The sequence below is a fragment of the Phalangium opilio genome, unplaced genomic scaffold, assembly GCF_054372755.1.
Source record: "Phalangium opilio isolate 3A_F unplaced genomic scaffold, DU_Popi_V2 ptg000002l_1, whole genome shotgun sequence".
Classification (NCBI taxonomy): Eukaryota; Metazoa; Arthropoda; class Arachnida; order Opiliones; family Phalangiidae; genus Phalangium; species Phalangium opilio.
The window spans coordinates 1728069-1748888 of NW_028324144.1; the positions used below are offsets into that span (position 1 = coordinate 1728069).

A 20820-nucleotide genomic window follows, 5' to 3' on the forward strand; every position below is an offset into this window, starting at 1 on the left:
TAACAATATGGAAACAGCAGGGGGTCCCAGCAGGGAGTCACAGCGGGGGTCCCAGCAGAGGGTAACAGCAGAGGGTAACAATATGGACACAGCAGGGGTCCCAGCAGGGGGTCACAGCGGGGGGTAACAATTTGGAAACAGCAGGGGGTCACAGCAGGGGGTCACAGCGGGGAGTCCCAGCAGGGGGTAACAGCAGGGGGTAACAATATGGACACATCAGGGGGTCACAGCGGGGAGTCCCAGCAGGGGGTCGCAGCAGGGGGTAACAATATGGACACAGCACGGGGTCCCAGCAGGGGGTCGCAGCAGGGGGTAACAATATGGACACAGCTGGGAGTCCCAGCAGGGGGTAACAATATGGACACAGCAGGGGGTCACAGCGGGGAGTCCCAGCAGGGGGTAACAATATGGACACAGCTGGGAGTCCCAGCAGGGGGTAACAATATGGACACAGCAGGGGGTCACAGCGGGGGGTAACAATATGGAAACAGCAGGGGGTAACAGCTGGGGGGTCACAGCGGGGAGTCCCAGCAGGGGGTAACAATATGGACACAGCAGGGGGTCACAGCGGGGGGTAACAATATGGAAACAGCAGGGGGTCCCAGCAGGGGGTAACAGCTGGGGGTCACAGCGGGGAGTCCCAGCAGGGGGTAACAATATGGACACAGCAGGGGGTCATAGCGGGGGGTCCCAGCAGGGGGTAACAATATGGACACAGCAGGGGGTCGCAGCAGGGGGTAACAGTAGGGGGTCGCAGTAGGGGGTCCCAGCTGGGAGTCACAGCGGGGGTCCCAGCAGGGGGTAACAGCAGAGGGTAACAATATAGACACAGCAGGGGTCCCAGCAGGGGGTCACAGCGGGGGGTAACAATATGGAATTAGCTCGGGGTCACAGCAAGGGGTCCCAGCAGGGGGTAACAATATGGACACAGCAGGGGGTCCCATCAGGGGGTAACAATATGGACACAGCAGGGGGTAACAGTAGGGGGTCCCAGCAGGGGGTAACAATATGGACACAGTAGGGGGTCACAGCGGGGGGTAACAATATGGAAACAGCAGGGGGTAACAGTATGGAAACAGCAGGGGGTAACAGCAGGGGTTCACAGCAGGGGGTCGCAGCAGGGGTTCACAGCAGGGGGTCGCATCAGGGGTTCACAGGAGGGGGTCGCAGCAGGGGGTAACAATATGGACACAGCAGGGGGTCACAGCGGGGAGTCCCAGCAGGGGGTCGCAGCAGGGGGTAACAATATGGACACAGCAGGGGGTCCCAGCAGGGGGTCACAGCGAGGAGTCCCAGCAGGGGGTCGCAGCAGGGGGTCCCAGCAGGGGGTAACAATATGGACACAGCAGGGGGTCAGAGCGGGGAGTCCCAGCAGGGGGTAACAATATGGACACAGCAGGGGGTCACAGCGGGGGGTAACAATATGGAAACAGCAGGGGGTCACAGCAGGGGGTAACAGCAGGGGGTCCCAGCAGGGGGTCACAGCGGGGAGTCCCAGCAGGGGGTAACAATATGGACACAGCAGGGGGTAACAATATGGACACAGCAGGGGGTCACAGCGGGGGGTAACAATATGGAAACAGCAGGGGGTCACAGCGGGGGATCCCAGCAGGGGGTAACAATATGGACACAGCAGGGGGTCGCAGCAGGGGGTAACAGTAGGGGGTCGCAGCAGGGGTAACAGCAGGGGGTAACAATATAGACACAGCAGGGGGTAACAGCAGGGGTAACAATATGGACACAGCAGGGGGTCCCAGCAGGGGGTCACAGCGGGGGGTAACAATATGGAAACAGCAGGGGGTATTAATATGGACACAGCAGGGGGTAACAATATGGACACAGCAGTGGGTAACAGTAGGGGTCGCAGCGGGGGGTCCCAGCAGGGGGTAACAATATGGACACAGCAGGGGGTCCCAGCAGGGGGTCACAGCGGGGGGTAACAATATGAACACAGCAGGGGGTCACAGCAGGCGTTCCCAGCAGGGGGTAACAATATGGACACAGCAGGGGGTATCAGCAAGGGGTCCCAGCAGGGGGTAACAATATGGACACAGCAGGGGGTAACAGTAGGGGGTCGCAGCAGGGGGTAACAGTAGGGGGTCGCAGCAGGGGGTAACAGTAGGGGGTCGCAGCAGGGGGTAACAGCAAAATGTAACAGTAGGGGGTCGCAGCAGGGGGAAACAACCCCCGGCTGCCTCTATAACTAGACTTACCTCCAACCTCCACTCTGCATATTGGCGCCTCCGAATATATAACATCGGAGTCAACGCCATGTTTTTGCCACATAATCTTTAGCGTCCCCGAATAAATAACATCGGTGTCTTCGCCAAGTTCTTACCTCTAAATTCCAGTAACATCGGGGTCTACGCCATGGTCGGGAATCGAACCCGGGACCGTGGTGTGTTAGGCAGCGTCGTTACCACACGACTACACAGCACTGGCATATTAAGCGCGATAAATTCAACTTTATTAACAAATTTCTATATACTATTAGACAGATGATGGATTTTAAGATAAATTACTTTATTAAAGACTCAACCTAAGGAGCAACCACTAAATATAGTTTATAATTAAAGTTCAATAACAAAGCGTAATGTATTATTTAAAGTAGTCCGACTTTAATTCGAAAATAATTCTCTCCTAGGGTAAGCGAGGATGCTACTGAACGAGCAACCGATCATCTCCTACGATTTGACTTATAAATAAAATTATTAAATTTTAAAGCTACGCGATTAAAGCTTAATTTCCTACATCACTACACTAACGTTCATTAATTACGCGCCACAAACACATTAATACGTTTAAAATAAACGCCCATTTTAAACTCGTTAACATTACATTCATTTCGATTCCGCGCTCCGAAGCTCCAACGACAATAGAATCCGACTTCAACCAAAAGTATATAGACATAAGAACAAAAAGTGAACTTCGTTGAAACTTGCCTTGAACTTGGAAAAATTCTGCTTCTTCACTGCGTAATTTACAAGTACAATACTAAACCATGACATGCCAAGAAAAATGGGGAATTTTTCAGGGTTTAGAAAAGGGGGACTTTTCTAAACCCTGAACTACAAGCACCCCTAAAATATCACCTAGCCCTAAAGGTAATTATCATTCAAATACTATGAAGCAATTAAATTGCCTTCTGAGATCTTTAAATGTTTCTTTCAAGCCTCAATATACCATAAGTATGACACTTCCTATACTTCGTAAAGCTCGAAACTTACCGAGAACTTGTTGGAGAACGACGCCGGAATTGACTAAATTCCATTTAGTGCCACAGCCCACTCGATCACGCTTTTGGCTATAGAAGCCCGTTCAATCGGCCTTCAAATATGATTTGTTATTTTTGGGCAAACTTTCTCTTTTAGAGGTTTATTCAGAAGAAAATAGGGGAAGTGGGTAGCTTGGGCAACTTCGCGAGGCGTCCCGTTTACGGATTTTTCGCGCCATTTCCCTCCCCGTGGGGGTGAAGAGAGATAGGATTTTTACGCGCATTAACACACGAGTGACGTGATTCTGTGGACAGTACGGTCCTACGCCTTCCAACTGACTAGAGGCGTCTGCTAGAGGCAGTGAGGCACTCAGGCAGAATGGCAGAGGCTGGAATCGAGTGGTAAGTACTAAATTCATAACTTATTTTAAAATATGTCTTTATTTTTAAATACAATTGTATTTCGAAGTTCCAGGGAAAAAATTAACTTGTCCGAAGTTTTAAACTGTGATAGGGAAGAGTTCAAAGTAATAAAGTTGTATCCAAGTTGTTGTAGTTTGATTTTTAACATTGGGATTGGTTTGGGTAGATCTTACTTTTCCTTTCAACACAGCCTGAGTTTTCTTATCGGTAGTTTCCTTGTACGTTAAATCACACTGCTTAGCGACATTCATTTTATTAAATAACCGAATTTTCGTCCTTAATTAAACCAATATCCGCATTAACCCGTTGCCTGACGTAACCCTAACTCAAACTGAAGCACAGCAGAAATATAAGCAGACTACACAGGTTAGTTCCACAGTTCGCTACATGGTGGCGTTCGCAATAAAATCTGGTACTATTTTATGCTTCGCGCCGATTGGCCAGATTCAAATTTTAAGGGTGGTAGGGGAATCGACCATTGTAAGTGAGAATCACTGGACGACTTGTATGGCTCAAGGCTACGGCTACCCACTTCCCCTATTTTCTTCTGGTTTATTGTATAAAAAATTGTTATATATAGAGATAGATAGAGAGAGAGATAGAGATAGATAGAGAGAGATAGATAGATAGAGATAGATAGATAGATAGAGATAGAGATAGAGAGATATAGAGAGAGAGAGATAGAGATAGAGAGATATAGAGAGAGATAGATAGAGATAGAGATAGAGATAGAGAGATATAGAGGGGTAGAGAGAGATAGAGAGAGATAGATAGAGATAGATAGAGATAGATAGATAGAGATAGTATAATTCATACTTACAGTATAGCAGGCATAAAAACTCATCAATGAATACGTATTGTTCTAGGCATTTTATTCGTTTTCCTTAGGCAAAATGAAGAAAATGATGTTTCAAAAGCTAATCACAAATTTTTATTGTCAAATGATGATAAAGTTTCATTTTCGTATTAAATAACTTCAAATATTTGAATTTTTAATTAAAGGGAACAAAGATTGGCTAAAAAGTATTACGATAATAAGGTTCGTCTACATAGACCAAAGATAAAGATGGCGTCGACGATATTAGGCTTACCTTTAAAGGCGGGAAATTCCGATTGTAACGATTACGCTTCAAACTCAATTATTATTAATTTATATTTCTCGCTCCAGTCGCTCAGTTTACTTCATTTTAGTTTCTAGTAAACATTTTCAAGATCAATCTTTGAATCAACACTCTTTGAATATAGAAGTAAAAACGATACAAAAAGTTAAGCCTTGGCCCTATTTGAACAGATAGCTACGAGATGGCGATTACAGTCGGAAGTAGTTAGCGGTAAAGGGCAGTTTAGCTGCGGAAATAAACGTTGCGACGAACAGGAAGGATTACGAAGTTGGGAAGTTTTTTTTTTTTTTTTGTTTTTGGTATTATGGAGGTTTCAATGTAAGTAGGGCACATACGTCCGCGACAAGGATGTGATTAGTCAGGGTTCAGTATGTGTTTAAGCAGGGAAGCAAATGAGGTTTACTTGGGAGGTGACGGAAGGGGTGTGGGGGTCAAGTCACCTCCGGCGGACACGGGGCAGTCGGCACCTATAGGGTAGGATCGCCGACATGTGTCTTATTCCCTCAAACTTTGCCGCCCTGAAGCTTGGCTTACAGGAGTGCGCCACAACTCCCGGCAAGTTGGGAAGTTAACTGAAAAACACAATAAAACAGCATATGCACACCTTTGGGAACAGATTTAGATAAGTAAAGAACTTTGGTTTGTAAAAATTCATGTAAAATTTATTAGATTTAATTAATAAAAACATTGTAAACTTGTGTCTAAAAAAATTTTTCCAACAAAATCAGTCACGTTTTTATCTTTTAAACCTTCGATATTTCCGTGATTTTGTTAACGCGTAAACATTTTATATAAATAATGTGTTTTTGATAAGTAATTTCTACCTACACGTTAATTTATTTCACATATCTGATGTTTCAGCGAAAGGTAAATCTAACGTGCTTCTTCGTCGAGCCACAACGCCAGCTGGCACAGATATTGATATTTCTCCCGGAATAGGATCGGCTACTGTAACTGTAACCTAAGATAAATAAGCAGGGATAGATTTAATTTTAGAAGTAGGAATGGAGAACAGAGTAATCTGGGCGCGAGTCAAGCCCCGGACCCCCTTCGACGGGACGGGGGGGGGTATGAAAGAATAGCCGGGTCATAGCGACAGAGGTAAAAAGGAATTACGTATTTTTCGCCGTCCCCGTCGGCAACGTCATCAAAACGTAGTTTAAGTCAGCCAATAAGATAACTTGAACTTTTCGTTACGTGTTGGAGGGAGGGGTATGAGTCGGACTGAAGTAAATACTAACCGTTTTAAATCTATCCCTGATATAACACACAATTACTACCAATGACTTCGAAATTCGAAATAATATCTCCGAATGATTTTAAAATTCAAATTAGGTTCAGATTTTACGGATAAATTGAAACAGGCCCCTCCGACCAATCGCGTAACGCCCTGCCTTCTTGTTAACAAAAATCTCGTACCACGCTCCATGCCAAATGAAATTTAGCGGGAGATTGAACTACAAAATCTTGACCATACACTTACGTCGGGTTTAAGAGTTGTCCTGGACTTTGGCTTCTCATCTTGGAGGTCAATTGGCTGAGAATAAGTTCTAGGATGGAAAAATTCCGGTAGGCCTTCAACCCACGATCCTCTTGATCCTCTAGAAGTGCTCTGCAACAACAACAACAAACTCATTTAGATTACAAGTCCGATTGTTAAATTGATTAGTCTGGTCAACTTTACAGCTCGGGCACGACTGCTTCTTCGACTACCGGCGGGAACGGCGCTTCTTCTTCGTACTTGGTGTAAAAGGCAACGCGAAGGCGCTGGAGGGCAAATTGACCACCTTTGTCGTCTGTCAGCCCATTCCATTTGATTGTGTTGACCAGCGCTACCGGAAGTTATGTCTAAACTTCCGACTATTAGAAGAATGGGTCGAACTTCGTCGTAATTCTACAAAGATAGACAATGCGCTTATTAATCTCAGGACCTCGAAAAAGGGTTGACTCTTAAACAGAGCATAAATTGTTCGACTAAGTTGACTTTAGATGGTTTAGAATAACATTAAAACATTTTTATACTATTTTTAAAGTCAATATTGTAGACCTTTAAGATAAAAAAATATTTTTATTTGCCGCAAATTCGACTGGCGGTCTGATTGGCCAAAGTTTCAACCAATCAGAGAAAAGAGAGCGAACGCGGGGGAAAACGTTGGAAAAAAAACGAAGCCTTCGCATTCTCGTTCCATTCATTGATTGGCTCAAATTAAATCCAACGAGAGCGCCGAAAAATTTGAAAATCAAGGTATATGGAGAGTTGAATTAACCTGTTCTATATGGAATAAAATTAAGCCTAACTTACCTCAAAACCTAAAGTGTAGACTGTCCTTGGAATGTAAGCCACTCCTCTGTAAATTTCACCCGTATTAGGGTCCTTAGCTCTTCCCTGAATCAATATGACATCTTGCATTTCGCTTTCCAAAGTGAAACTGGTCAAACCTCGTAAATCGGGAAGTAAAGCCCGTTGTAAATGCATCATAATTCGACCCGTTGACCAATCCTGAATTTCGAAAATTGAAAATCAAAGGTTCAAAGAATATTATAACGAATTGTCACGTAGTTTGTTAGAAGAAACCACGTGACAATTAGGAACACGCGCGAAACTTTAATATTTCAAAAGTAGGCTTAACAAATATTTTAAGGTTCTTACAAAGCACGTGACATTTTGAAAAACGCGCGAAATTTTAATATTTCAAAAGTAGGCTTAACAAATATTTTAAATAATACTGAAAGTACTTTAAATGAAACAGAATACTTACAACATATTGAGGATTGTTCTTAAGGACAGTTTTAGCAATTCTTAGGGCGCAAGTTCGCCACATTTTATATTCGATACTTGGGTGTTCCTTGAATGTAGTGAAGGCCCTTTCCATGGCGTCTTGAGCAATGTGAAAGGCCTGAGTCATGCAGTAACAAATTACGTATGACCTTTGGCCTATAACTAAAGCAAACTCTTAAAACTTACTTGAACCTCCGTTTCGCAGATGGCATTGGTATTCATGGGTTTCTTGGACAAAGAGCCCAATTCTCCAAGGACATTTGCGGCGGTTAGACAATCTTCAAAATAATCCTGACTCGAAAACCAATGAAAAGAGTCCGTGTTTGGCAACTCTCCGTCCATATCGACGATATGACCTTCAATCTAAAATAATTATTATAACAATTAAATATTGTTTGAAATTTCAATTGACTTTAAGTTACGTCATCACCTTAATTATTCCGACTGTAATTATATAAATTCCAGAAGGCTGATCGCCGCACGAATACAAAAGTTTTCCCTTTGGAAATTTCACAACGGTGGCCCGATTCTAATAAAGAAAATTTTTCAGGGTTATTTATGATGATTTGTAACAACAAAGGCGTACGCTCTCATTAACAGAAGGAGATAATAGGAGAAGGATGACACTCTGTATCCTCTTAATACTTTAGTTACGTAACATGATTCTTCACAAGCTCACCCCCCCCCCCCTTTTGCTAGGGTAAATTCTAAAACTGTTTGGTACTAAATGCTCAGCAATCAACCCACGATAAGCCTTGATTGTCTTGACTTGGGACAAAAATTAACAAGCGCATGGGCCTAGGCAAATAGTTAAGAGCTAATTGGTAATGATGAGGGGACTATTTATCACCGCGTATGTGATTCGGTTTAGTAACCCTGTGCACTCCAAATGTTAATATGATGTTGGGAAGAATCATGTTAAAATTACTCCCGCCTTGTTATAGACTTCTCTCTTCTGTTTTCAATTATCGCACTTTATATTTAGTAAAAAGCATTTTTCCTTACCTTAATGAAGTTAAATATATCATCACAATCGGCTATCCATTCAACGTTCCTCAGTAACTCAATCGGTGGTGCTGGTAACATGCTTGTCGGGGAATTAACCAATCTCTTCATTTGTTTTTCTATGGCCTGTTTTGAAATTAATTAATTGATTGATTGCAATATCATTTAAAACCGACTGATACGTTAATGAGTTTGAAGAAGTCACCGTACATCCATTAACTGTTCGTAGACGCCGTCATCCAGTAAACCCTTTTCTTTCAATTCGTTCAATTCATCACGCGAATTATTCAGGATACTTCTGGCAGCGTGACGTGTTTTAACAGCAACAGCGACGCTCGAATGTTTCTCTTGCAATTGAGCCAGTTCTCGGATTATCTGGTTCCTGTTTTGCTCGCAAATACTTTGTAATTCCTTAACGATGGGTTGATAATCCACAATGTCTTCGATCATCTTCATGACCTCTTCTTCGCCCACCAAGAAACCGCATCCAATATCATAACCGGCGTTTAAGTAGCTGTTAATTACCGTGTCCAAAATGGCAAGTAGACGATGACGTACAAGCTGTAAAAGTAGAAACTTAAGTCAATGGAAGCGCGAAGTAATTAAATATTAAATTAAGAGGATATGTATTACCTTCAAAAGTCGTAGAATTCTTAAGACCCTTACGAGACGAATGCCGCAGTACACTAAGATAAGTATGTCTTGTTCGTGGGAATCTTTTGGTAAACCGTAGTCGGCGACAAAATGCGTCACAAGGTCAGCAACGTAGAATAAAAGCATTACTACGTCGAATTGGTTCCATTTGACGCGCCAGTATCGTTTGCAAGTAAATCGTACCATCTAAAATAGAAATGTCATGACTTAAACCATAAGTAACATAACAAATACATCATAAGTTCATAAGTTATGTTGGCCATAAGTTTGTCACTGGTTACAAACGGGAGCTTGTCATGAAGTGAGGGAGGTAGGTCATAGATTCAGGGTAAAGCGAGGGACGCCTGGTGAGGCGCTATCAAAGGCTTAATACAGACTAAATAGGACTAGATGGAAGCTCTGCAAAATTAACCACCGAGTGTAGGACTTCAATTCTCGCTTCCGTCGTTCTCGAACTAGCTCTAAATAAGTCTCTAGCATTACGAAGTATAGCTAGAGTGTCATACTTATGGGACATATCTTATAAACTTATGAGTATATGTATGAGGGACTTACCTTGAGAGTAATTTCCACAAGATACAAGACAAAGAAAACGTAATTGATGATTTGTAAAGTTTCGCATATAATTGGGTGATCTTCTCGAATGGATTTATGAATTCTAAAAGCCGCTTCCAAACCCAAGAAAATAACGCTTAAAGATATGATAATGTAGACCGTATAATCGAAGTAAGGATGACGTATAAATTGTCTCAGGTTATGAGGACAAGTTGTGGTCACGGAATTCAAGTCACTGGCTTCGGAACTTTCTTGACTCATTTTACGAGGTACTTGTTCCCGAAGTTGACGTTCTAGCCAATCATAAATGAAGGGAATTTTCCAATGAGTCCTCAAATCTTCTACGGTGACGAAACTCTTATCTTTATCAGCTGCAACATCAGCTGCCGACAGAAGTACTCTGACATTTTCTTGGGCCAGCAATCCGTTTTCAAATTGACGCCAGTAACTAACCTTTTATGAAACGAATTACAAGTTCAATAAGTTCCCGATGTGCTTTGAAGAGAAGGTGATTGCTTTATTTACCTTTTGCGCACTGATCATGCGCAACCTGGCTTCATTGAACATATCCTCGAGTTCTTTCTGATTCGGACTAATGACGTGTTGAAGTTCGCAATCGGGACAAGAACTGTAACGTAAAATGGCGTATGACGCAGAATCGCTGTCGCAGTCGTTCTGTTGGGTTTAAAACAATATTCAATTAGGAAATAACTTCAAGTGCAGTTGACCATTAGTGGAAGCCCATAAATTAAAGTAAAACATTGTTCAAAGTGATTTGTAAAACTTCAGTATCTTGGGGAAGTTGTTAATGTTTTTCTTCAATTGTATTTGCTTTCAATGATACTTAAACCCGAGGTGAAATGATATGTTTAGACCATTGTTAGTTACCCCATTTAACTGTAGTGAAAACCAAACACCATTAAACCGAATGATAGTACTTAGTAATTGACCATGTACTTACTTCTTCATCTTCCGTCTCCTCTTTCGTCTGCTTCCGGACGCTGAACGGGTTATTGATAGTTGTTATCATTTCGACGTGTTTCCAATCCGCGTCAGCTAAGAACTGGTTGTTTTTCTGGACGTGAATTGACCTTCCTTGAATATCGTGCAAATGTCTCACGGCAACCGCCATGTTCCGTCTCTTCCAATTGGAAATTTCACTCATCCCCAGTACGGACAACAAAGGTTTAATGGTGGTAGCGTTTACTAATAGGGTTAGAAGGACGATCCCAGAAACGTGAATTAGAATTTTATGTCCAACTTTCTCCTTGTCAATTCCTTCTTGTTCGGACACCAGCAAAGCTAGAGCGAGGCCAACGGCTCCTCTCAAACCACCCCACGTCATGATAACGGCGTCTTGCCATCGTAGACCGTAACCCAATCTAGATAAGGCTGGACTCAGTATCCCTATCATCATGAACCGGAAGACGGTACTACCGACGTAGGTGGCGCAAATTAGGAACCAGTCCTGCTTTTCAATGAAGTCAGCCCCAGCATCGGCCACCACAATACCGACAACGATAAAGATGACCGTGTTGGCCAAATAAGACAGATTTTCCCAGAACCTGAAGAATAAATTTTAAAAGTTGATAAGTTTTGGAATTGGTCGTCTCTAATTGTCGGGAATTTACACGAAATCTTTCGGAACCATTAGGCCTAGCAGCTTCTTTGTTCAACAATTTTGTATTAGGCTTCTTTAGAAAAGAAGTTTGAATTAGGCTTAAAAATTACTACAGTAAACAAGTTTATATTAGGTTAAAACAAGTTCGAATTAGGCTTAGCATTTCCCACAACTATATTTCCTGTACTTACTTGTGAACGAAAACTTCCACTTCCGGACTGATACTGTCCTTTTCTCCACTGATGACCACACCGAGAGCCACTAACGCCAAGACCCCGGAAACTTTAAGAACGGCTTCAGCCAAGTAGTAAGTAATATAAGCGGAACTCAAAGTAATTGTAATCTCAATCATGGCATCATTGAAGACACGTGACAAACAAAAGACGGAGATTTTTCCCATGACGTAACCCAAGGCGGGTCCACCCAGAGATATTTGACAAAACTTGATCAGGATACTACTGGCATCGATATCAGTTCCAGGGACGACCAATTCAATTAGGACAGAGTAAGCCACGATGGCCGAGCCGTCGTTCAACAAGGATTCACCTTCAACCAGCGTCGACAGTGTCTTGGAAGTGCCAATTTCTCTTAGCAAAGCTACAACGGCCACTGGATCAGTCGCGCTCAATATGGAACCGAAAAGTAGGGCAGTTGGCCAACCCCAATCGTAGGCCAAAAACAAGTTGACTGATAATACAGCTGTCAACGCTGTTGAAATCACTAAAAACAAAACGATAAATTAAGGTATATATTATATATTCAATTTTACGCAAATTTAAGTCGACGTTTTAAGTGAATGACTGAATAAATTAAAAGATTTAGAAACACGATAATTACTGACTAGATTAGTTTAACCCATATTCACTTCATAATTTACCGATTTACCCATTTAGTTAATTTACGAAAGTTGACAATTCTTTAAGTTAAAAAGAAAATAGAAGGTTACGCTTATTTATTTGTTGGTTTTTTATTTCTAATATTTTTTTAATTACCTCTACCTCTTTTTTTAACTACTAGCTTTAAACAGCGATTAGTGAATGAAATAATAAGATTTAAAAATCACTCACGTAATCCTGGTACGGCTAATATAAGGCATTGCACCGAACACCGGAAGAAGGTATGGGTATCCATGGCAAAAGCCGATTCGAAGATCAAGATGGGCAGAAAGATGTACAATATCAAATGAGGGCTCATATTGGCCAACTCCGTGTAGTGTTGAAGCGGTTCATAATGATTAGCCGCTAATCCGAACAAGACTCCCAATACAAAGAGCACCACGGTGTACGGGAGACGAAGGTGTTTCAATAAAAAACGAACAATAGCTACGAAGAAAAATTGCATTAATTTTTAATTATGTTGAATTTTTTAAATTCTACCATGAATATGTTATTATAAGTATCGTAAGACCAAGAAGTATGACACATTAAAGGTCCGTTTCTTAGTATAATTTGTTAAATAATTTTGTTGCTAATCAAAACTAGCTTAAAATAGAAGTAGATCAATCAAAAAACGGAGGGTGAGGTGCAGAGGCAATAGGTATAAATACCCTCCAAGGAGTTTTGACTCTGATCGAGCAAACAAACCTTAATTTCATAAGAAATTTCGCTTTACTAGAATCATTTTGAATTGTCATACTTATTACAACTATTGTTACTTATGCAGTTATCTATTTTATAATAATTGAAAAATAAGGAGCTTATAATGATGAATTACTGTTGGAAAAGGGGTTGGAACCATTTTCTTATTTTTCTTTTTTAATAAAAATTACGAAACTTCTACGGTTTTATAAATCTTTCGTAACTTTTATTAAGGGCGGCCGATGTATTTTTATTTTATATGGTTTCCGTCGATTCAAATTTATTTCAAAAATTATTAGGCGTTAAAACTTTTACTAGATGCTAATATTAAATTTTTTTGGGGATAAAAAAAATAAAACATGATCCACCCACACGTGTTTTGATGTAATTTTGTAACTGGTTCAATGCCGTGTAATATTGATAGAGAGTTTAAGAAGTTAACAGTAAACATGCACGTGCACGTTCTACATTTTCATTTCGTTAAGATTGAAGTTTTATTTGCTAAGCCTAGTTTGAAAATGAATGAATTGAAATCTAAGCACATGCATTCATTTTTTCCCGCCAAAACTTGATAGGTCTTATGTGCGTGATCGAGTGGGCTATGTTATAAGATAACCTTAGTGGATTCATTTTTCCCGCCAAAACTTGAAAGATCTTATGCACGTGATCGAGTGGGCTATGCTATAAGATTAACTTAGTGAAAATTTAGGTTCTATACCTCCAATGGCGAAAACTCCGAACAAGAAAAGTATGCTGTATGGAGCAGTGTGCGCCACATCGGCTTCGTCGGTGGTATTGGAGTCATTGAGGGCGTAATTATGGCAATGATGGACCCGATGATGACTGGCATTGTGCGGATGGTAGTGACCATCTTCGGCGTTATATTCCCAAGGAATTATGTTCGGATGCGAATTTGACAAAGTGTCCATTCTAGATCAAGTTCCGATTCTGTAAAAAAATGAAATAAATAAAACAGTTCGAAGTTTATAGTTTCAAAGTGCAATGCATTCGGAGAAAAGGCGTACGAATATGCATGGCTAAATCTTATATGAAAGAAAGCAGTGTTTATAAGACTGTCTTCGAAAATTACAAATATACAAAGTCCATCACAAAAATATATGGGGGTGTTCTTTGGGCGATTTGGAGTCAGAAATGTTTTATGACATTTTGTTGTCCGGGTCACCGTTTTCAAGTTAAATAATTTTGAGTGTTTTGGTTGAGCCAATCATGTGCGAGTTCTGACTAGCAGACACATCTAAAAATGGCGAGGCGTTTTTAAGACCAAATAAATTCTAAATACTTTTATATTTAGAAAAAAAAGCCGTTCTCTCAAGGTATAATGTTATGTTGCTTAACCCTTTCCTTTAATAAGTATCATCTTCAAAAGAACTAATCCGCCGCCAATACAGAGATCGAATTATTGACAAATGATTCTCTTATGTTTTACCTTTGATTTTAATACTCAATCAAAATTTAAACATTTAGAATCTCTGTACCCCAATCCTGTTTCTATAGAATAACTTGAGAAATTAGTTTTGTCAGTGTATCCTTCAAAAAATGAACGATTGCTACATAAGAAAAATATATATCGATCAAGCAAATGTTCCGAATACGAAATCAATTTCATAGAAGCAGGAATACATACAGATAATTGGAATTATTGCGCCCCCATATGTATCCCATATTAATTTCTATGATTTCGGGTTTTGTTGGTATACCGGACTTGAGAACTTACTACACGTCACGCCCATTCATAATTCCGAAGGCGTCTTTAAAGGAATAGCGACGTGATTTAAAAATTATCTCAAATCTAAAGAAAACCTTACTTTTTTGAGAGTTTAAACTCTTCTGATTCCAAAAATATGCTTGATTGACATTTAAATATGAAGGAAAACACAGAAAAAACACTTTGAAAACTTGAAATTTGGGGGGCAAAAGCAAATTTGCGGAGAAGATTTTTGGCGGGTTTTCTCCTTGCTACGTCACTCACGGCATCTCGCGGAAAAGCCAAGCGCGAGACTCCCGAGTCTACTAATGCCGCGCGAATCTGAATAAAATAGGCTTAACGCGGCGCGCGCGGAGACAATAACAGGCGTCACGTGAGCGATATCTAGAGAGAAAATTTCTCCTTACTACGTCATCAAACGAAACAAATTTGAACTAGGCCTCTTCCAAACACTATACTTTGATTGCAATTTTACAAATTTCTACGAAACCAATTAGTAAAGTAAACATATCATAATAAACTAGATTTTTCAAGGATTTTTTTAGCATTTTAAGTTTGAGGATGAGGAAAATTATGTCACTAACACTTTAATCTAACTGTTGTTTCATGGTTGGTAGCAACGCGAGGTCAGGCGCGTGAGGTAAAATTTGTCATGCATAATGATTAGTCTAACTTGCTCTTCCCACAAAAGAATGTGCCTAGATACGTTGAGTGAAAAGGGTTTTCACGTACACTATGATTCCTAGTAGCTGTGTGTATTCCTGTTTGAAGGGAGAGACCCCAAACTGAGCTAATCCATTTAGAGATTAAAGTTTTTGAAGTTTGTAATATTTTTAAATGTAAATGTTTTAAACTATGACAAAATCGTGATTTTATAATTAAAACTAAATATATTGGGTAGGACCGCTTGTACAGTAGGTTTGGTTTTATGGGAAATCATAAATTTTGAGTGAAAATGTTCTATACTAATATGACATTTTTCCCAAACAAGGGAAAAATGATTATTTTGAAAACCGTTATAATTAGATTGTTTTAGGGATGACCCCTTAATTAAATTAGAAAACATTGTCTTTTAGATTCTTATTCTTCAATATTTAAGGGGTTATCCATAAATCACTCCAAACATAACTAGTTTAGTGTGTCCCTTAATTGCAAAATAAATGTGATAGAAGTTAAATTTTCGACTCAAAATTGATTTCATATTTCCTTTAAGGGGGTATTTGTTTCACAAGTTATAAATCCATAAATTTAATGAATTTTTGTCTGGTGTTTTTCAATCAAATTCAACCTACAGGGTACGTTTTTACTCCTCATGTTTATAAAAACAATTAGAAATAATGTTGATTTTTATTTTCAAGGTAAAATTAACCTAAATAATATACCTTGACACTTTTACCGAACAAGACAATTAATGTATTAGGAACTTTCGATGTTAAATTTAGAGCAACCATTTTAATTCATTGAAATTGAAAAACATTCATTAAGTGCTTTAGCTATTAGAGGACCCGACATTTTGCAGTAAGGGACGTGTACCTACCCTAAAGAAGTTATGAACATTATAGTGTTTTACGGATGACCCCCCTAAACTTACGTAAGAAACTGAACAAACAATGATTACTAATTTAAAAATACTGCAATTACTCTGTTCTCCATTCCCACTTCTAAAAATAAATCTATCCCTGACCCTATATATTATTAAGATATTTAGATTTTAAATAGAGTATATTTTAAAATACAGCATATCACTAATTAATTGGTTTCCAACATAAGTTCATAAGATATGTTCCGTTACATAAGTTTGTTAATCTCTGGTAACTTAGAAACTGGAGCTTGTAATTTTGAAGTGAGTGAGTGAGGTAGGTCAGGGTAAAGCGACATACGCCTGGTGAGGAGGCGCTGCTGTCAAATTTGGGCTTATAGTAATGCACTGACTAAATAGGACCTAGATGGAATTAAGTCCTGCATGCAAAATTAACCACCACCACCGAGTGTTGGACTTCAATTGACTCGCTTCGGTCGTTCTCTAGTAACTATAGCTCGAGCTGTAAGTCTCTCAGTAGCATTACGAACATGTATAGGTAGGGTCATACTTATGGAAGGAACATATCACTTATAAACTTATGTTTCTAAGTATATTTTTAGCGACCGGTAGTATATGTCAATTGCACGGCTGATTTTGGCATATTACCCATAAAGAGAAATTGAAAAGCAGCAAGAATTCTGTATTTTCTTAAACCTAAATTGCAAATATTCTTAAAATAACTATACTTGATTGACATTAATTAGTTTTGTCAGTCTTTGTTTCCTTAGATTTCTGTCAAATAAATTGATTAAAATATGCTATAATAATAAATTTAAAAGAATATTGATTTCACTATCTCTTTGATTAAGAAATTTCTAAAAATATTAATGAATTTCCTCTCATCGTTATTTTTAAACTTTCTCAATGAAAAATCAGAGGTCTACGCGTCAACTCAGTGACAAGTATCGCTATAAATTAGGTTAAGATACGGTTACCTCCCAGAATGTTTGATAGTCAAATTGAAAGTAATAAATACAGGGTGTTTCTGATAAGTCTGCCATAAAATAAGAGGGATTGATTTTCTTTGGGAAATCGATTTTGAGTCGAAAATGTATGTAACTTCTATCTATGACATTTTGTTTGCCACAAGGGACACTGTTTTCGAGTTAAGATTGCAAGCCGGAGTATTTTACGGATGGCCCCTTAAATCTAATTAAGAAACTGATCAAAAGACAATGATTGATTTCTAATTTAATTAATTAAGGGGTCATCACTAAAAGACTTATCAAATCATAACTCGAAAACAGTGTCCCTTGTGGTATACAAAATGAAGATAGAAGTTAAATTTTTGACTCAAAATCGCTCAAAGAACATACCCCTTAATTTATGACAGACTTATCAAACACACCCTGTATATTAATGTAATATAATGAATATATTGATTTTTCACAAGAATATTTAACATAAATAAGATTTAATTATTATGCCTTTCTTACTAGTATTTAATATAATTAAAGTAAATTCCCTCCACCGTCTTATTATAAGTGATAAATGCAAATTTCAATATTACTGGGGAAAATTAATAAATTCAACAAAGACTTAGCGCTATAAATTTCAAAATTAATTTTAAGCGAGCTATAGCTAAACTTGGGAAATCAAAGGCGTGTTCACTGTTCAGATTTTAAAAATAAATCAAGATCACGTTTTGAACTTGTTAGTTGGTTTTAGTTGCCTCCCCTTTCTGATAATGAATTCTTGAAAGTTTAGCCTGATTAATTAATTAACTAGAAAAAGACTTAACTAGACAATTAAACAATCGATTTAACTTGGTCAAGAGCGAAGCTGACAAACGTGAAGAGGGAGTAGCGCAAATTTGGAATTCGAATTACGAAAATTTAACTAAAATTGTACATTACATTCATGGTGGTAGTAGTTTTAAATTTTTGAAACATCTGGGACAGATATGACGTTATTTTTTTTCTAGGAAACTAGTTTTTTTTATTTTTGCATAAAGAGCTTAATTATAGAAAAGTTGGGTAATTAAACTCCGTTCAAGATTTACTTTTTCTTCTTACGTAATTGGGTAAATTTGTTTAATTTATAAATTTTCAAAACCTAGTCCACTTTTAGTTTTTAAGCAAAGAAATGGAATTGATAAATTTTAGTACAACTAAGCCTATTTTTAATTTAAAGAGTGTTTAAAATTGAAACGATTAGATCAAACCTATTCTCAACTCTTTTAATAATTCAAACGCCAATTAAATCTTTCAAATGTTTTAAAACTTCTAATTCAAACCTTTTTGAAATTCTTATTCAAACTTAAACAGCCAAATTCAATTCTTATTCAAATTTAGAAAGCCCACCTCAAACCTTTTTCAAACTTAAAAAATCCAACTCAAAACCCATTTACCAACTACGAAACCTTATTCAAACTCTTTTCCTATAACTTTAAAACCCAATTCGAACCCATTCACCAAGTGCAAAACCTGATTCAAACCCTTTTTACCAACTTCAAAACCTGATTCAAACCCTTTTTCCTAACTGCAAAACCTAATTCAAACCCTTTTTCCCAACTTAAAAACCTGATTCAAACCCTTTTTCCCAACTTAAAAACCTGATTCAAACCCTTTTTCCCAACTTAAAAACCTGATTCAAACCCTTTTTCCCAACTTAAAAACCTGATTCAAACCCTTTTTCCCAACTTAAAAACCTGATTCAAACCCTTTTTCCCAACTTTAAAACCTAACCTAGTTTAAACCAATTCCCAACTTCAAAACCTAATTCAAACCCCTTTTCACACTTCAAACCTATTCTTGAATTCCTAAGCCTATTTTTAAACCACTAAATAAAATTATTAGAAAAGTGTCTTACCTCGGCGAATAAATAAGAAATTATCCAACAACACTTTTGAAAATCATTTATAAAGATGATATATTAACAAATAAATACTTTCGAAGTAAATAAATAAATAAATATAGATAAATAATAAATTAAAATTTTACGCGAAAAGAGAAAGATACCGTAAGTTAATTTTCTCCGCGGTTTGAAAGCGAAAGCTGTAAGCCGGCAGCCAGCTCGCTGTTGAATCAAAAATTATATATTTATTTTTTAGCGGTGTTAAAAAAAAGGGGTCAAACAGTTTTTAAGTAACGGTGGCGGCGAATCTCGAAATCGCGAGCAAAGACGCGAAAAAGGGTGTAGCTAATAGAACAACCCTAAAACGGGTCACAATTACGCTTTATTGTCTACTAGCTTCATTAACGGTGCCACAATATACGTTATACCATACCTAGAAATCTCTTAAAACTTCCCAAGGTTAACTGAACGTCTTACGTATGCGTTTCAATATCTTCATGGGACACTAAAATGTCCAAACAGAGAGATATCAGATAAACTTTGAATTAGGCTTAACAGCTTCATCACAAAATAAATTTGAAATATGCTTCATAAGAAAATAAGCTTGAAATATGCTTCATAAGAAAATAAGCTTGAAATATGCTTCATAAGAAAATAAGCTTGAAATATGCTTCATAAGAAAATAAGCTTGAAATATGCTTCATAAGAAAATAAGCTTGAAATATGCTTCATAAGAAAATAAGCTTGAAATATGCTTCATAAGAAAATAAGCTTGAAATATGCTTCATAAGAAAATAAGCTTGAATTAGGCTAAAGATCTGCATAAATAATTTTGAATTAAGCTTATCCGATTGTTCAGAAAATAAGTTTGAATTAGGCTTAATATTTTCATAAAACCTTTTTGAAAAATTAGGCTTAAGATCTTCATAAACCTGTTTGAAAAATGAGGCCTAAGAATAAGATCTTTATAAATAAACTTGAAATACGTTCAACAGCGTCCTCAGAAAATAAGTTTGAATTAGGCTTAACATCTTCATAAAATAAGTTTGAAAAGTTAGGCTTAACAGTTTCTCTTAAAAGTAATTTCGACTCAGGCTTAACAACATCCCTAGAAAAAAATCAAATGAATAAGGCTTAGTTCCTCAATTCGAATTAGGCTTGCAAGATTACACGTACTTTCCCTAGTCCATAAATTTCTTAGTCTAAGACGCTACCACGGGACAAACGCGTAGAGTTATACAATTTAAATCCCTTTGCGAAAACTTAAATCCCCTCCTTCGCCTCCGGTATCATCCGTATGTGTAATAAAAAGTGAAAGTTCTGAAGCCTCGGGGGGCCAAACTGGCTATTAACTTTTCTAAGCTAATTTGTGACACAAATTTTTAGAGGTTAACTTTTACCTAGAAAATATTATAAGTTGACGGTGAAGAAAAATTCAAGGTTTCTGGGGCTGAAAAATTGCCAAACGTTTGTCGATGGAGTAACGCAACCGAAATTATTCCATTCCTCCAATAATAATTCGTAGAATAGATACATTTCGAACGTCGCCAGGGGGAGGGGGTATAACTCGTAATGCTAGAGACTTACAGCTCGAGCTAGTTACTAGAACGACAAGCTAGAATTGAAGTCCTACACTCGGTGGTGGTTAATTTTGCAGGACTTCCATCTTCCTATCCTATTTAGTCTGCATTACTAAGCCTTTGACAGCGACTCACCACGCGTCGCTTTACCCTGAATCTATGACCTACCTCCCTCACTTCATGACAA

At 38.6% G+C, this 20820-nt stretch overlaps 1 protein-coding gene and 1 long non-coding RNA gene across 3 annotated transcripts; both read right to left on the reverse strand.

Annotated features, from left to right (window-relative positions):
• Positions 1-2051: 2051 nt before the first annotated feature.
• On the reverse strand, positions 2052-5302 carry LOC149718201 (uncharacterized). Of its 2 annotated transcripts, XR_016384340.1 has the most exons (4): positions 4729-5302; positions 4458-4554; positions 3228-3327; positions 2052-2971 (listed from the first exon to the last, which is right to left on the reverse strand). It is a non-coding gene; the product is annotated as an uncharacterized LOC149718201 (long non-coding RNA). The 2 variants fall into 2 exon arrangements; XR_016384339.1 differs by having other exon boundaries at positions 2054-2971; positions 4458-5302.
• A 97-nt stretch (positions 5303-5399) lies between these two features.
• Positions 5400-13917, reverse strand: LOC149718202 (sperm-specific sodium:proton exchanger-like). The gene is made up of 16 exons (XM_089860793.1): positions 13668-13917; positions 12440-12694; positions 11564-12092; positions 10713-11316; positions 10277-10426; positions 9752-10204; positions 9176-9382; positions 8753-9103; positions 8543-8668; positions 7968-8066; positions 7724-7900; positions 7518-7655; positions 7061-7258; positions 6443-6652; positions 6242-6370; positions 5400-5719 (listed from the first exon to the last, which is right to left on the reverse strand). Exons 1-16 carry the CDS (start codon positions 13876-13878, stop codon positions 5600-5602), a joined length of 3957 nt encoding a protein of 1318 aa, XP_089716919.1. The 5' UTR covers positions 13879-13917; the 3' UTR covers positions 5400-5599.
• Between the last annotated feature and the right edge of the window lie 6903 nt (positions 13918-20820).